This window comes from Cucurbita pepo, chromosome 5 (genome assembly GCF_057944985.1).
Source record: "Cucurbita pepo subsp. pepo isolate OVF chromosome 5, ASM5794498v1, whole genome shotgun sequence".
Classification (NCBI taxonomy): domain Eukaryota; kingdom Viridiplantae; phylum Streptophyta; class Magnoliopsida; order Cucurbitales; family Cucurbitaceae; genus Cucurbita; species Cucurbita pepo.
In genome coordinates this window covers 1605437-1622617 of record NC_141802.1, presented here as the reverse complement: position 1 = coordinate 1622617, position 17181 = coordinate 1605437, and the positions used below count along the sequence as shown (strand labels likewise).

Below are 17181 nucleotides of genomic sequence, written 5' to 3'. Positions count from 1 at the left end.
CTCTATTCCTCTCTGTCAATTACCACAAATACCCCTCCGCATTTATCTGTCTCTTACTTTTAAAATATTAAAATTTATTTTTCTGCCACGTGGCTGAAGCCCAATTATTATTGGCTGGACAACATCTTTGTTTTCCTTTCGTTGACCATGTAAATTTTAAATTCAAAAGTCTTAATAAATTAGATTCCTTTTTCTAACCTACAAAAGCAATTATTCTTCACTTTTTTCTTGATCACTTATTTTTATTTTTATTCATTCTATTTTATTTATAATTATGAAAATGTTTAATACCAATAAAATATCTATTTTGGCTTCTATAATTTTAAAAAATAGTTTTATGGTTATTATAATATTATCTAATATTTATCAAATTATACCCACATGAAAAAAAAAACTCTCTAATTTTATTTCTCATAGGATCTTAACAAAATGAAAATAAAATTATATTATAGACACTTGTAATATAAATAAAGTTGAGATTCTAATATCATATTGAATAATAAAATTTGATGATTAAAATGTATTTTAATATTAAAACTTTTTTTAAAATACTTCGAATTTATTTGATTACGTGGAAAACGAATTAAAGCGAACACGGACACAAGACGTGTTGAGTGGACAAAAAACAATTTCCGTTGTTTCTGCGTTTCTTCTCAGGGGCACAACCGTCAATTCATTTCTCCCCTCCGTCTCGAAGATATAATTTGCAGGGCTGAGCCGTTCGCTGTTCGCTTACCCCCTACCGATTCACCGACTGCTACATATAAAGAACAGAGCAAGCCATAATCCCAAGCAATCCGGCAAAATTTCAAATACCCATTACAAATTTCTTTGGAAAGAACCCTTTGATTCTCTCCATCGAGAAATCCAAAGTTCTATAGAGTGTTTTTGTGGCAGGAGAGGTGATGTCGAATCAAGATCTAGAGCGAGGAGCGGCTAAAAATCCACCGAATAGTAACCCAACTGGGAACTATTCAGCTCCGCCTTACCACGTAGAAACTTCCGAGAAACAGTGGACGCCATGGCTAGTTCCTATGTTTGTTGTGGCTAATATTGCTATGTTCATTGTGGTCATGTACGTTAATAATTGCCCCAAAACCAATCTGGGTTTTGGAGATAAGTGTGTGGCCGGTTTTCTTGGGCGGTTTTCATTTCAGCCCTTGAAGGAGAATCCCCTCTTGGGGCCCTCTTCCAATACGTACGTTTCTTCTTCTCTGTTTTTTTTCCCTAATTTCATCTGTATGTGTGTGTTTGGTGCTTTAACTTAGAGTGTTTTTCCCTGGATTTGATTCTGTATGCTTATGAGTTTTAGAGTTTCGTTTTGCCCTTTTGGTTGAGAGGGGAAATTTAGTGATGGCAATTGAGAGTGTTTATGTTTTGAATTTGGGGAAAAGAAAATTATGGATTGGATTCTTTTGTGTTTATATGCTTCTTCGTATAGTCCTCCATTCCTCTTAATTGAATCTATTTGCCTGAAACATCTTGGTGTGCAGATTGGTGAAATTGGGAGCTTTGAAATGGGATAAGGTCGTCCATGAGCATCAAGGATGGAGACTCCTCTCCTGTATTTGGTTGCACGCTGGTATCATTCATCTTCTTGCAAATATGTTGAGTTTGGTTGTGATTGGGATCCGCCTTGAGCAGCAATTTGGATTTGGTATGACCCTTTTCCTTTAAGTCTTAGTTTAAACATTTGTAGCTAGTTAGAAACATTTCTATGATCAAATAAAGTGAGCGTTGTGGGTATCAGCTTTTCTGATTGTGTAGGATAATTTTCAGCTGAGTTTCGAATCTTTTTGTTGGGTGATGCCGACTTCCATTATCCCCTTACGATGCCATCTTTAACTTTAAGAACCATTAGTTAGCCTCAAATTGTTTACTAACACAAAGTTTTGTGAGGGAATCAAGTACAAATGAGTCTGCAGTTGTGTAGTTATCCGCCCGTCAAGCCCTTTCCTGTCTGAACGTCTATATTTGTTTTTGCAGTGCGCATCGGAATAATATATCTCGTGGCTGGAGTTGGTGGTAGCGTAATGTCTTCCCTGTTCATCCAAAACAATATTTCGGTTGGTGCTTCTGGTGCCCTCTTTGGACTTCTCGGCGCTATGCTATCTGAGCTCTTGACAAACTGGACGATTTACACCAACAAGGTTAGCTACTACTCATCGACTTCAACTGAGTATTTGTGTTTGTCATAGTTTTATCTATTTACTTTCACTGTGGTGAGTTTGAGTTCCATAGCTAAATAAACTAATTGTGTTTCTGTAGGCTGCTGCACTCTTTACCCTCATCGTTATCGTAGCAATTAACTTGGCAGTTGGAATTCTACCTCATGTAGACAACTTCGCGCACATTGGAGGATTCTTAACAGGATTCCTTCTCGGGTTTGTGTTGCTCATTCGTCCCCAGTTTAAATGGATCGAACGCCATCATCTGCCACCCAGTTCTCAACGTGTGCCCAAGTATAAAATTTATCAGTATATTCTCTGGATTGTTGCTGCAATTCTACTAGTTGCTGGGTAAAGCTCAAAACCTTACTTTTCATGTAGTAGTAGTTCTTTTCTCTTCCAACAAATTTGATCATATTTGAATCAAGTAAGCTAATTCAGTTCATTATTTGTTGCAGTTTTACTGTTGGGCTGGTGATGCTATTCAGGGGGGAGAACGGCAACAAGCACTGCAGCTGGTGCCATTACTTGAGCTGTGTGCCAACCTCTAGATGGGACTGTGGGAACTAATCACTTTTGTTTTGTGTACATAGTTACACTTTTACACTTCACTTTTTGGTCTCTCGGGTTTTAGATTGCTTTTGGCTCCATGTATATTAATAGTTTGAGTTTATGATACATTTTCTGTAGAGATCATGTTCTATTTCAGATCAATATTATTGATTATTGCCCTGTTTCTTACATGGATCAACTGTTCTAATATCTGTAAGAATCTCGAGAGAAACTTGGGGAAGATGGGATCATTGTCTTTTCGGAGTCATACGAGAAAAATACAGTAGAAACAGAACAGAACATAGATTACTACCATGTAAATGGAAGCTACCATCATGAAAATTCTAAGAACAATGATGTCTTTCTAGTTCTAGGATTGTAAACTTGGCAGACCTCCGGTCTCAAAGTTCATTATTAAGACTACTGATATAAGTAAGCAACTGTTGTGAAGTAGAAGAGCGGTAAGAAAAGTGAGATATTAGAAGGCGTCAGTATCTGTAACCCATAGGCATCCCGAGTTGGTCGAGTCGGCCCGAACCAGGATAAGCTTTCCCAACAAAATTGGACTGCAATGTTGATACTTGCTGTGGAGTCAATCTTGATTCCCCAACGCCATATGCAGAACCCCGCTTAGCAGAACTCGATCTCTCGTACTGTGGGCGCTGTCTCGGAGCACTATATGATCTCATTTTAGCTCTTGAAGATTCAGTACAGGCCATGTAGCTCGGATACTCCAAGTCGCCACTGAAATAGCTCCTCGTACTGTCGCTCTTGGTCGGGGTGAACGGGCTTTTCTTCGTACTAGCACCCTTTGATGAGACAGAAAAGAAAGAGCTCTCCTCAACTTCATGAGAGAATTTAAATGGACATTGAGTTTCAGACTCTTTTGATGAAGGCAGTTCAGAAGACAGAGCAAGCTTGATGGAGCTAAACAGGCTCTTGGGTTTCAACTTAAACTGAGTTTTCTCATTCTCGATTTCAAGGATTCTATCAATTTTTTCAACATCAATAGTTGTAAATCTCGAGCCACTCCTCTGCATCTGTTTAAACCTAGTGCTCCTTGTATGTGGGCTGTGTTCAAATTTCTCCGGCGTGGCAGGATCCTACAAAACAAAAGATCTTTAGCCAAGGCAGCCATGTTTGATGCTGCTGCTACAATATGGGGAACTAAACAAAACTCACAAGAGTAGAGAAACTAGACGATTTGATATCCGAATGCAAAACTTTGTAACATTGACTCCGTCCTGATCGAGCCCGTGCCTGTGCTCTGAGTAACGCTTGCATCCTCTGTATCCATTCAGCTGTCCGCTTCCTCTCGATATGGCCTCGAACCAAAGCCTGAAGTTTCACCAACCCTCGTAGAGCTCTCAATGCCTTCCTTGCCTTCATCAAATGAAACAGACAAAAACAATCAAACCCAAGTGAAAAAAAGCTGAAAGGAAATCATATCAGCATTTAATTCCCATAAAGACTTCCTCCAGTGAAAAGCTGGCTAAACATGAAGAAGACAGACATTACAGAAAGCCATAACTTGGTACAGTTCAGTACAACATTAAATACTCCGAACCAACCCAATGTCCTATATGCAAAGCTTCTTCCAAACAATGTTATATCCATAAAACATAAATCCAAAAGAAGAATGGCATAAAACTGTAGCCAAACAGAGGCTAATTCCATTTCCATCAAACCAGACGAACTAACCCCACTAGGCATCTCTTACATCTGATCCACCTATGCCACCAAACAAAACAAGCCTCCCTAGCTTCATTTTCTTTTGGGTTTGTGATATCTCAACTGGGTTCCTAAAAAGATGAAAACTTTCACCTGGGTGTGGGTTAAAAAAGGTGAAAGCTAAGTTTTTTACCATAAAAAATCAGTTTTCTTGAAATGACAGAGCTTTTTCTGAGATAAAAATGAAGAAAAAAGTAACATTTTTCGTATATGATAAGAGAAAAAGTAAAGTCGAGAGAGTAAATTGAAGATAGAGCATACAAAGATAGAAACACTCAGCACCATCTACAATCTGAACATTTCCTTTTCTTTAAACAATTTCCAAAAATGAAATAAAATAAATAAATAAAACAAATGTAAGTACAGAAGAGAGAATCCAGAGCATCAATATGGTGAAAGCTCCCTTCCACCTTACAATGAAAGGGAGTTGAAGTGACAGGTGGCAGAAGTGCAGGGGAAGGGTCCCACGCGGTGTTCAGATGAAGAGATAGGACGACACCGTTTTGATATTGGAAACACAGTACTACGAAAACGACGTCGTCCGGAAGGAACTTTCGTGTTTCAATGTAAGAAAATCCTTCCCGTTTCCCATTGGAAAGCAATCGTCCAACCACTTTGTAAAAAGCTTTATTAATTTTTGCAAAATTTATATTATTTATTAATATTTAATTTGATTTGATTTGATTTGATTTGAGATGTGACTTGTGAGTGAGTAGAGAGCTATGAGTGTGCACCACACCCAACAGCTAAGACTAAAAAAAACAAAAAAAAAAAAAAAGGATGCTTTTTGGTAATCCCAATGTCAAAAGTTCGAGATTTTATTAGTTGAGATTCTAAAGGAAATAATAGAGAATGAAATGGTTGAATTCCAAATTTGACTTTAAATCTCTTTCCAAAGTGTTTTTGGCATTAAAATTGAATTTAACCAAATTCTAAAAGATGAAGGCTACAAAAAACGAACCAGAAATCCACGAAAGGCCGCCTGGATTTTGATGGCGGCCCACTCAGCCTCGTGAAAGGCATGGGCGGGCGTCATGGTGGGCACGGACCGTCCACTATTAGTGAGCTTGACGACGGCAGCTGCGGCATGGGCGGCGGCGACGGCGGCTTCGGCAACTGCAGCGGAGGCGGCAGCGATGGCGACGGCATGGTGGTCGGGATTGGAGGCGGTGGAGTCATGGTGACGGGGCTTGGTGTTGTCCTTGTAGGATTTGGCGAAGTGGCATTTGGGGTTGAGCTTATTGGAATTAGGATTGTTGGGTGTATGTGGGTGGGGTTTTTTGAGACCGAGGAGGCTGCGGAACCATTTGAAGGCTTTGCCCATTAGAGGCTTTAAGGGGTGTGGGTTATGGTAATGGTTTGGGCCATGGCGGGTTCAGAGGAAGAGGAAGAGGAAATGGGAAGTTGGAGAGAGAGGTATGGGAATGGAAAAACAAGACGAAATGGTATTGTAAATATGGGACCAAAAGAGGAGATGGAAGTGGGAAATAGGAAAGGGGCTAACTCAAGTCTATTTGGGCGCGTCGGTGAGTGCCTTGTAATACTACTATCCCTCGCACGTGCCGTCCTTTTTTCGACACCTTTTGCTGTCTTCAAAATCCCTATTTTCTCTAATCCATTCTTCTTTTTGTGTTTTAAAATATAAAAAATACAAGAAAAGGAAAAAGGTTATTGTTTTTTCTTTTTCAAAAATTCAAATTAACTTGGTATCAGAGTCGGACACCGAAGCGGTGTGTCAACGAGGACGCTATGCACTTTAAAAGATGATTGAGTCATTTGTATCAACTAGACATCCAATGGTGTGAGAGTGAGGACGTTGGACGTCTAAAGGGTCGTGAGAATTCTGTATTTATAATCATTTACAAAATCTTATAATAACAAATAGATTACGAATGAAATGGAAATAACAATAAATATGTAACAGTTTGAGCCAACTCGACTTCTCTTCGAGGTTTTAAAACACTTCTGTCAATGAGAGGTTTTCACGCCCTTTGATAGTATCATACCATTGTGGAGAGTTGTGATTTCTAACATCCACGTCCTTATAATAAACGTTTCATTCTCATCTTCAACCGATGTGGGATCTCACAATACATCCCTTTAGAGGCCTAATGGCTCCACCAACGCACTATCTGATGTCTAGCTCTGATGTCATATGTAACAGTCTCAAGCCCTTCTTCTAGTAGTAACTTACTCAAGGGGAATGCCAAACTAGGTGATAACATGACAGGCCAAAGCATACAATATTTGGGCCGTTACAAAATGGATGCCCGATATTAGCCTATAGTAAACTGCAAAGGAAAACAAAATATCCTCTACAATACGAGATATTAGCCTACTCAACCATATGTACGAAATGATGAAGTTTGAATAATAGGGGTAGCAAGGATGAAAATGTGAACATGAAAATATTGGTCGGTGATTATGTGAATGAAACCCTCTAAAATTGTTGGACATGGACAAGTCATTCATCTGGGTATTAATATTGTGAGGAGGTTAGTCAATCATATATTAATTCGTAGGCCCATGCCAATCTTTTCCAACTAATTTGATTTTCAATTGACCAACCAATTATGATTTCTTCTATAAAATAATTCAAATTCAAATATAAAGCAAAAGATTTTAGATATAAATTAAATTATCAACAATCTTTTTCTCAAATTCCCAATTTTATTGACAACATATTAGGTGTTATCCATTACTATTAATAACATGAATTATTTGATCTTTCACTAAACAGTTTTAATTTTGTTCCATCTCTATCCAAATTTAAAGCCCCCTTCAAATTGATTTTTTTTCAAGTTTGACTTAGAGGTCGGGTTTCACATATTCGATTGCCAAAGTTTGCGGGTATCATACGATTTTGAACAGTTCATGGGTTAAACGGGAAGATGCAAATCGCCATCAAATCAAATTGAAAATGAATTACTTTTTTCATTGAAAACTATGTCGTCGGTCGTCCATGCCATGGTTGATACAAGTGGAGGAACGCACCATGGTTGATGAGATGGAGAGTGAATTATATTTCTCGTCTCCGTTTAGGTCACGGAGTCTTCCCGAGAACTTCGGGAGAATGGAGAACCCTAGGTTAAACTTTAACTAGGGTTAAAAAGAGATTTGACCATTGACCCATATGAAAAACATGAGACCAGGTTGAGTGTTCGTTTACGACAGTAGAGTGAGATGGTCCAAGCTGACAGAATTAGTGTGTAAGGATTCATTGGATATGTTCTGCCACTTCCAAATCTTCCTCGGTACTTTTCCACCCGACCCAAAAAGGCCTTGTTCTTTCGCTAATACCAGACGGTCAACATACTATCCTATCCCCTACCTGTCCCACCCAACCTTTTTTACTTGTTTTCTTTTTCATAAACATGTAGAATTTTCAAAGAATTGTCGGAAGAGTAGTCACAAATCGACTCATTAATGGGTTGATTATAAGTTTATAAGTAAAAAATACATCTCTATTGGTGTGAGAGAAACCAAAAGCAAAAATCACGAGAGCTTATACTTAAGAATGGACAATATCATATTATTGTGGAAGTTTGTGATTCCTAAACCATGCTAATCAAATTCTCAAATATTGGACAAAGAAGTTGCTAGTCTCGTCGAACAAATAGTGTAATTTGTTCAAGGGCTCGAGAGAAGAAGTCGAGCCTCAATTAAGAAGAAGTTGTTCGAGGGCTCCATAGGCCTTAGGGGAGGCTCTATGGTGTACTTTGTTCGAAGGGAGGATTGTTAAGAATTGTTGAGAGCGGAGTCTCACATCAATTAAAGAGTTGATCATAAGGTTATAAGTAAAGAAGATATCTCCATTGATACAAGTCATTTTGGAAAAGTAAAGTCAAAAGCAATTAAAACTTATGTTCAAATTAGACAATATCGTACTATTACAAAGGTCGTGATTCTTAACAAAAGGAATGAAGATCATAAAAATCGAAAGACATGAATTTATTAATACGAAGGCAGCAAGCAGATTTGTGTACATCAAAGAACACATACTCTTCTGGGTTCTCACATAGCTCATACTCTTTTATGTCTCCCTGACCCCCGCAGCTATTGGTTCCTCTTAATGGCCCAATGCCGCAGCATCCTCTCTTCACTTCTTTCATACCTTTACCAAACCAAATCAAAATAAGTGACATGCAAATACATGAATGATCGATATCCACGATAGTATGATATTGTCCACTTTACTTTGGGGAATCGCCAAAGACGGCGGTGGGAAATTTACTTTAAAGAGAATCACAGATCTCCACAAACGTTAAATGGATGGAAATTTACGATGACGGTGGTATTGATGTAGTTGTTATTACCAACGTCGTAAAGGGAATCGCCAAAGACGAACAAGGGTCGAAGTTCTTGCTTTGGCAATGGCCTGCAACTGTGAGGGGAGAGGCAGCTCATTGCCAAAATGGCTAAAAATACACATGAAACCAGCTTTGATTTAGCCATATACTTTGAGATGTTATGTTTTTATTCAAATGAGAAGAAATGCTTGTATATGATTTGAGTTTTGAAAATGCAATTTTTAACCTACTAACAAATTGCTTCGTGTCGTGTGAAAAGTCGTGATTCAAACTTCCTAATAATGGATTAGGTTGGGAGCGATTTTAGTTTCTTCACGATTGTTACGTGCGTAGTTTCATATATCTACTTTTTTGTTTCTTTTTAAATGTTCAAACTTCAAATTTTTGAAATTTCAAAATGTCGAGAGAAAACTAGGGATTCCCACTTAATAAGGTAGTCGGAATTGCAACATGAAATCTCGAAACATACTGCCACAACAATCAAATAGAAAGACTACGACGAAAGCACAACTACATCTCAGTCGTTATAAAAAAAGATATCGTAAATAGTAATCATACCTATATCTTAAGTGTTAACATAAAAATAGCTCAAACGTTTATATATTAGTAACCCACGTATAAATATTAAAGCGGAGATTTAAATTTATGATTTTCTAAAAATATTGTAAAACGAAATTATATTTAGATTAGATGAAAGTTAATTGTTATGGTAATTTTTATTGTTCTAAAGAAAATATTTTGAATTATTTATCAAATTTTAAAAAGTAGAAAAGAAAACGAAAATTTTGATTGTTGGTGAGGTGGGAATGTTGAAGACCAGGTCAACGATTCAGAATCGCCGGCGGCGAATTAGTCATGTCAGATTTCAGCAGCGGTCAAACTTATCGGCTTTGACTAAATTGTTTATTATTATTATTATTTTTGGCAAAGCTTTCACCAAATTCCATGCATCCATTATTACACCTTTTTCGTTCTCACTACAACCACCGACATGCTACATTACACGTAGATAAAAATGATGGAAAACTCCTACTTTTCTTCAAATTTTTCAAAGCCATGCAATTATGGGTCACAAAAATAAAACTTGGGTTTCTTACGTCTCAATGTTCATGTATGTAATTTATGAACTAACATTTAATTCTTCCAACACAAGTATATGAATCATATGGTACTAAGTTTTAATGCCAATCAAAATATTCTTAGTGACAAGAGTCTTCTTTTAACACACCAACCAATTATGCTGTAATAATTTTCAAACCACGTTGGAAGAAAAAGTTGCCTGTTTCAATATAATTTTGTTCTTTTGTATCTCGTGTTCATGTATGTTATTAATAAATTGGAATTGACTTTTTGGTACATGACAAATAAGTACATGAATTATACAACTTTTTTTTGTATGGTTTGGTAGTTTGAAAGAGACAGTATGAAAATATTGTATAGTGAAGTTCTTGTAGAGAATTATTTAAGAATACGGTTGGGATAGGGCAACAAATTATGTTCGACAAAATAATAAAAAAAAATTAAACAATCAGAATCAAGACGAGAATAGATAGGGTATTGAGACATCTTAATCAAATAAGTCTTTAGAGACTCATTATTATTGAAGGTCTTATAAATTTAAAATTTATCATCAATTTGATACCTTTGTTCAATTGTTCCTTTGTTCAATTGTTCATTAGTTGCTTAGTAACTATATAATCCCTAAATTTTGAAATTTAATAATTATACTTTGTATCGGTAACATATATATTTTTTTTTTTTAGGAAAAGAAAATGACCTTTAGTTTACTGATTGAACATCAATGGGTAATTAGATGTCGGTGTGACTGTTGATATATGTTCGTGTATATATGAGATCTTGTATAGATGTATTTTAGTTGAAAGAATCAAGCTGAAACATTTACAAATTCAAACAATATTGTTCTAATTTAGCCCTAAGAAACAAAGTAAACATTGTTTTTTAATTATTTTTATATTGACATATAATATCAAAATTATTACTCATCATGACTTTGAAGAGTAAATTGAAAAGTGATTCTAAATAGATTAAAAGATAAGTAACTTTTCCAAACAACCAAACCGATTAAGATTCATTTACTAATTAAAAAAAAGAAAAGAAAAGCAATCCCAACAGGGGCCTAAGTAGGTGGTAATAAATATTTTGTTTTTGTTAGAGCAGTTCCAAGATCACTAGAATTCTACATGGATATTGGATCTCTAGACCTCTAAAGTTGTACAATAAAATTGGATAGCCGAGACGATTTTTCTTTTAGGTTTCGCGTGCTATGACTTAGCTATCATGAAAGCTTCACTGCAGACAGCTTCCTCAGTTTCCGGTCGTGATTCAGCATTGTACTTACGCTCTCAACCACTAGAACGATCTGTAAGGAAACAGGTAGTGGGCCCAGAGAATTACTGAACATATAACAAATTGGTCTAAAGATCATCTATACAAGTAATCGAATGACAACAAAACCATGTTCTTGACCGAAATATGTCTGTCCTAACAACAGCGATTAGTAGTGACTAGAAAGCAAGATAGGCACAGCTTTTCGTGTATTAGGTCCAAGCAGTGATATGAATGCAAATTATATTTTAAGCAAGTGGAACGTGGAGAATCCTAGCAGTGATATGAATGCAGATTATATTTTAAAAAAGAAAGACCAACCTGGAAGCAAGCATAAGCCATAGCGTTTGCAAAATAGAAATTTGCATTGCCAGTCCCCTGCAATTTCGTGATGTCATTTAGTTAAAAAGAGATTCAAGTCTTTCCATGTTTCTGTTCAAATCAGGATGCAAAGAAGGCATACCCTCCATATCCAAAGATTGTGCATTACAGGGCTGAGCAGTGAAATCCCAATATACCCGCAGAACAGAAAGAATGAGAACTCCAAATCTGTATGAATAGCATTGGACATTAATTAAAAGGTGAAGATTCAAATCAGGTTGAAAATACAAGTGACCAGAACCGCATGATTACTCACCAACTAATTCGTATACAAACAATCCCATAAAACTCAAGTACAGAGCTGAGTCCCCTACCTATTGGAGTCAAAATGACAAGACAAGATTGCTTATTAAACTCGCATCATCCTGTAGTCAGTGCATGATACTAAAAAATCAAAAGAAAGTCATGCAACAAGACGTGAGGATACCGAAGGATAAGACTTCAACAATGCAGAAATGGAAAGAAGCACAAAAGCCAGAAACAAGGGTCGATGGTGGAGACGAACAGCCAATGGTGTTATCATAAAAAGAATATTGATATGGAAGACTATTAAATAAAAATCCCTGAAGAACTCAAACACTTCAGCAAAAAGGTACCTGAAAACAGCATTAAAAAAAATCAGTTGGAAAGTCACGTGTAAGACTTTATGTATAGGTTTCATTTGTAACCAACTAGTATTTTGTTGGACTCACCATAGAACCCCAATATTTGGAGACAAATCTTGCACAGTGAGAAGAAAGCCATATGTACTGCAGAAACCAACCACACATTTATAGCCGAGTAAGAAATATGGTTGCAACTCAGATAAACACTTCAAACTCATGTTACTTGCATGGTAATAAGAGTGGTTACTTAGAAACGTGAAACCTTGATATAAAAAAATTATAAATAAATAAATCAAAAGAATAAAAGAAAAGGAACCAACTTTCTCACTGGTGGATTTAACTTCCAGGTTGTTGACCTTTTCTTTTCATATTAATGAAATGAATATACACAGTATTTTGGAAACTGACTAGCATTCAGCCAAGTGACACCTCCCCATCCTTAAAGACTAAGGAAGGGTGAAGGAGGACCTGAAATGTGCATATTCATCACTGACCTATCACAATCGCACTTGTGTACTGGGTGAAGTAGGCATATGTTCATTTTGGTATGAGAAATGCGAAGTGTCAACGGGTACATTAATAAATATATGGCAGAAAGTTCTAAATAAAAAATCCATACCTTCTAAACATCTCCCAGAGTCCACCAAATTGTTTAAGAGATACGCCACAGAGAAGCAGCAGATACACAGAAAATAAAGAAACCCATAATAAGAAATACATGACTGGTCTCAATGAGAAACCATTTGGTACTTCAGACTGATTGATCACTTCCTCCTGCTGGCTACAGCTATCACGTGAAGGTCCCACAACAACTCTACTACTACTCCTTTGCAAGAACAATTTCCTAGGAGGAGCATCTAAGCCATTACCTAGTAGAAGGACTACCTGGGGGGAAGAAGGAGAACATAGCAACTATATTAGAAGAATCCATGAGCAAGCAAATTATATATTGTCTTACAAACACCCAAGACAGAACAATCATACCGGAATTATAAGAATTATAGGATAAAGAGATAGATGAGTCGCCACCACAAATCCAAAAGCAGCCAATGGAACTTGTCCTGTACTACATTAGATGCATCTTATCAAATGAATGGTTCAAAATAACCAAAAAGAAAATCATAACAAAAATAAATGTATATTTTCAGTAACAAAAACATGCAATCAGTGTAATGGTGGTATGAAAAATGTCAATTTGCTGGTGCTTCAATATGAACAGCAAACCTTTGAAGTTTTGGTGAAATTCACGTGTATGACTCTTGTCTATAAATTATGCTTTTTCAGAAGGCGGAAGAAAAAAGATTGTCATTACAAAGCAAAGATTGCTAATTTCTTGCCTTTAGATGCTCCATAGAGCGTAAGCACAATGGCTAGATTTTCGATTGGAGATGTGGACAAACCCACACATGCAACAATTGTGAAAGGATTCCACAGGTACACAAGAGAAGCAATATCTCCAGCTGGGAAGAACTCTGATAACATTAAACAAATAATGACATTACTCATAAGCCAATAAAAGAAAGGAATGTAGCATTCAACAAGTTGAAATCCAACTCGAAAGGCAGTTCTCATTTGAATGACAATGACATACAACTATAAGACAATCCAGATCTATAATTAAGTCATCCAGAAAACAGAGCTTTCCCCTTCGTAATTTTATATTCATCAATGAAATTTCTGTTTCCTTAAAAAATATTATTATTACTACAGCAACCAAAAAGACCATGTTTTCATGTGTTTCTCCCAATTTCTCCCTTTGTAAGTGTGAAATATCAATTTCTATGGAATAATATAATTGTCAATTCTCATTTACTTACAATAGTTATAAGGGACATTTTTTAAGAATAAAAAAGGTCTAATACGTAAAAGTGAAAAAACTTATACAAATAATTAAAATATAATTATAGCCAATAAATCTAACTATGAAAAACATCACAAACATAAACCAACAGTAAGAATTGAATATCCGTATTGCTATATCAACCTAATAAGTGATTTCCAAGTCCTCACTTCCCAGCTCCATCATTTAGAAAGAATCTACAGTAATCAGATAGGTCAAGACAGATATAACTAGATAGTGAAACTGCAATTGTGCGCTTCCCTTATGTAGAAAGGATTTCAATTCTAAAGTCCACTAACCACATCCATTCAAATTGACATAGTTGTCTGAACGTACGAGTTATATTTGAACTCAATTGGGCATTGAACATTATATTATCTTCTATACAAGGTTTAATACATCTCAGATCAGCACCATGCTGAGTAACTGATTTCTGTATCATGCTTCAACAGTTCAAAGGAAACGTATATCCAAAGGCATTAGATTGCATCTTAAACTTACTTCATTTATTCAGAAAATACCTGTTCTTTAAGAAGATTATAGAACAAGAATAGATGAAAGTCTGAGGGCCAACATCTTATTCAGTTTCAGGGGAGTTTTCATTTCAAGCAAATAATGGCTTTCTGTGATATTTGTATTATCAGAAACAAGTTTCAAACGAAAGGAGTACAGAGAATGCAACAGAAATTTACAAAGCAGAGTTAAAATCAATACAAATTACTTCAGCGTAAGAACCCAACCTTATAAGAGAAATGCAAGATGACAATTAATTGTGGTTATAATTTTCGTGAAGTAATTTTTTAATTACTATAAGCTATATATAGGTTATACTATGGTTATCGCGATATATTGTTCATGGATAAAGAGTCAATAATCATCTTTAAGATGTTCATGGAATCCTAAAGTTTGTAAAAATATATTCCAAATAGAATTCCTAGAAGTTAATTTTAAAATTTATGGCATAGCATTTAGATCCCTGACGTTACACAGGAAAATGTCAAGGAAACTTCACCCTGTATTTTTTAATTAAAATGTCCTAACTTGTGGGATCAATGATCATATCTGATCTCTCCTTTCCGTCACTAATGATTGTATGCAGTTCAGTCTTAACTAGAATAAAGATCGGCATTCATTTACAGTGCATCATATGCATAATTTTCAATCGCATGTCAAGTACCTGAGTTTTTTGATAGGTTAACCTTCAGCAATCTCAAATTCCGATAATATGCCCTCTGAAGATTCTGACCGACTGCACGAATAAGCAATGCACTCAGAACATCTGCAACCACAAAAGCAAAACTATGCAACAATACATTTATATTAACAGCCTGAATAAATAACAGAACTATCATTAATTAATGAAAATCTTAGGCCTTGAAGAAATCACAAATAATTTAAGTACAAAAAGTGCACAACAGAAATGCTAAAAGAAATTGGACTTCACTGAAACCCATTCACTTTCAAACCATTGATAACAACCTTAAAAGTGCATAAATCAATCTTAGGGGCGAACAAAAAAAGAATTCAAAATTCACCTGCATAAAAGATGGTCTGGTTGCCCTTCAATTCTGCATCACAAAAATACAACTATTATTGAATGTCAGAAAACACACCAAACTTAGGCATTATACTCCGAGCACTTGCAAGCTCAGGATCCTAGTAATTCAGAAATTCTGAAGTTACCAAATTCATTTTCACGGGCTTCGAACTCTTCAATTTAAGTATGCAATAAGAAAAACGATAGAAGAAACGAAAAACTAATCAGCTTCAGGTTCTTAGCCATTATAAATACAAAACACAGACACCTGTTAAACCAACAAGGAGAAAAAAAAGCCTCCATTGAAGTACAATGTTACATTTCTTTTGGAGGTTGGTTTCTACCTTCTGACAGTCAGTGGCCCTAGAAGAGACAGTAACAGAGGAGAGCCATGGTACATAGATCCTGCTCAGAAAAATAACCAAATTCTCAAAATTATAAGATAACCATCTACAATCAGCCAGCTTCAGAAGCAACATTTGAATTGATAACGAAAGGAAAACAAGGAAACCTGCATAGGGAGACATTGACGACTGCTTTAACCAATAGCCCTCAGCTACTGCAAGACATTTAACAATCAACAAGATATCATGAGCATAAACTAAGCTAGAAACCAATCATAGCTAGAATCTCAAAAGAAAAGTGAGTAAAATACGTCGATGAATGCTGGTTAGAGGTGTGGAGACTTCGGGGCGAGAGGACAGATTCAGATTGGGAAAATATATCATAACGATCCTAAAAATCACTGACAATACCATCCATATCCAAAAGTTTCCCTTCCTTTTCTTCTCCTCCTCTTCGAATTGTTCCTTCGCCGCCATTTCCAACTCTTCCGTTCTCCTTCTTCAACAAGTTACTGAAATGGAGGATTCCTTCTTCAAACTTCAGCACGGTTTTTCGAGAACCAAAGGTTTTGGGCGGTCGCAGATCGGGGGCTTCAGCTACCGGCTACCGGCTGCCTGCTGCAGATGGTATCCATTTTTAATTGGGCTCGGCTGGCGAGGCCCAATCACTCGTTCTAAAAATATTTGGGCCAATCGTTATGGGCCCAAATTGCATTGGATGAGGGCTATTTGGGAATTTAAGAAGATGTAAATAATGGTTTAGTCTTTAGAACGGGAATGACAATATATAAAACAAAAGTAATTAATATTAAATAAATCAAATATTTTTTTTTTACCAGTTTTGAGGTAATTAATCTCTGAGTAACACGTCTAAGCTTAATTTCACAAGATTTTATAAATGAGAGTTATATTTCGTCATTTAAGTTCACATTAAATTAATCATGGATATATATTTCTTAAATATTATTTGATTAAACCTTTAAAAGTTTCACGTGAAACTTAGATTAAAAAAAGAACAAAAGAGATTAAATTATTGATCATGGTTAAGGAGGTTTGATTTATTAATTATTTTAAGCCTAAAAGTTGGAAAAGAAATACATAAGAAAAAATGAAAGTAAATAAAGAATTGATATTGGTATGCCACGTGGTACAGAATTTGAGACATAATACAAGACAAATTTAGGAACAAATATTTGCCGGCCAACTTCCAATAAATTGTTTTATTTTCCATTTTTAGAATCAATATCGGCTGTTGGAATATGGGAACTCATTGTTTTTATTTTTTTTGTAATCACGATAAATAATAATTTCATTTTTTTTTTCTTTTCAAATTTGTGAAATACACACTTTGATACCGCGATTTGACA

The 17181-nt window shown here is 35.9% G+C and overlaps 3 protein-coding genes across 4 annotated transcripts; 1 reads left to right on the top strand and 2 right to left on the bottom strand.

The window, feature by feature from the left end:
• The first annotated feature begins 717 nt into the window (after positions 1-717).
• Positions 718-2911, top strand: LOC111795242 (RHOMBOID-like protein 2). The gene is made up of 5 exons (XM_023677544.2): positions 718-1198; positions 1494-1657; positions 1987-2150; positions 2269-2519; positions 2627-2911. The coding sequence occupies exons 1-5, from the start codon at positions 906-908 to the stop codon at positions 2736-2738; spliced, it is 984 nt and encodes a 327-aa protein (XP_023533312.2). The 5' UTR covers positions 718-905; the 3' UTR covers positions 2739-2911.
• An 88-nt stretch (positions 2912-2999) lies between these two features.
• LOC111795241 (protein IQ-DOMAIN 22) lies at positions 3000-5888 on the bottom strand. 2 transcript variants are annotated; one of them, XM_023677542.2, is made up of 3 exons: positions 5413-5888; positions 3903-4103; positions 3000-3823 (listed from the first exon to the last, which is right to left on the bottom strand). In XM_023677542.2, exons 1-3 carry the CDS (start codon positions 5773-5775, stop codon positions 3209-3211), a joined length of 1179 nt encoding a protein of 392 aa, XP_023533310.2. In that variant the 5' UTR covers positions 5776-5888; the 3' UTR covers positions 3000-3208. The 2 variants fall into 2 exon arrangements, with proteins under 2 accessions (XP_023533310.2, XP_086980162.1); XM_087124036.1 differs by lacking the exon at positions 5413-5888 and adding an exon at positions 4441-4678.
• Positions 5889-10780: 4892 nt separating this feature from the next.
• Positions 10781-16425, bottom strand: LOC111784967 (uncharacterized). Its single transcript, XM_023665470.2, has 14 exons — positions 16126-16425; positions 15982-16029; positions 15815-15875; positions 15469-15501; positions 15111-15232; positions 13431-13565; positions 13078-13154; positions 12713-12978; positions 12181-12237; positions 11916-12084; positions 11745-11802; positions 11571-11656; positions 11429-11485; positions 10781-11141 (listed from the first exon to the last, which is right to left on the bottom strand). Exons 1-14 carry the CDS (start codon positions 16289-16291, stop codon positions 11058-11060), a joined length of 1419 nt encoding a protein of 472 aa, XP_023521238.2. The 5' UTR covers positions 16292-16425; the 3' UTR covers positions 10781-11057.
• Positions 16426-17181: the final 756 nt, after the last annotated feature.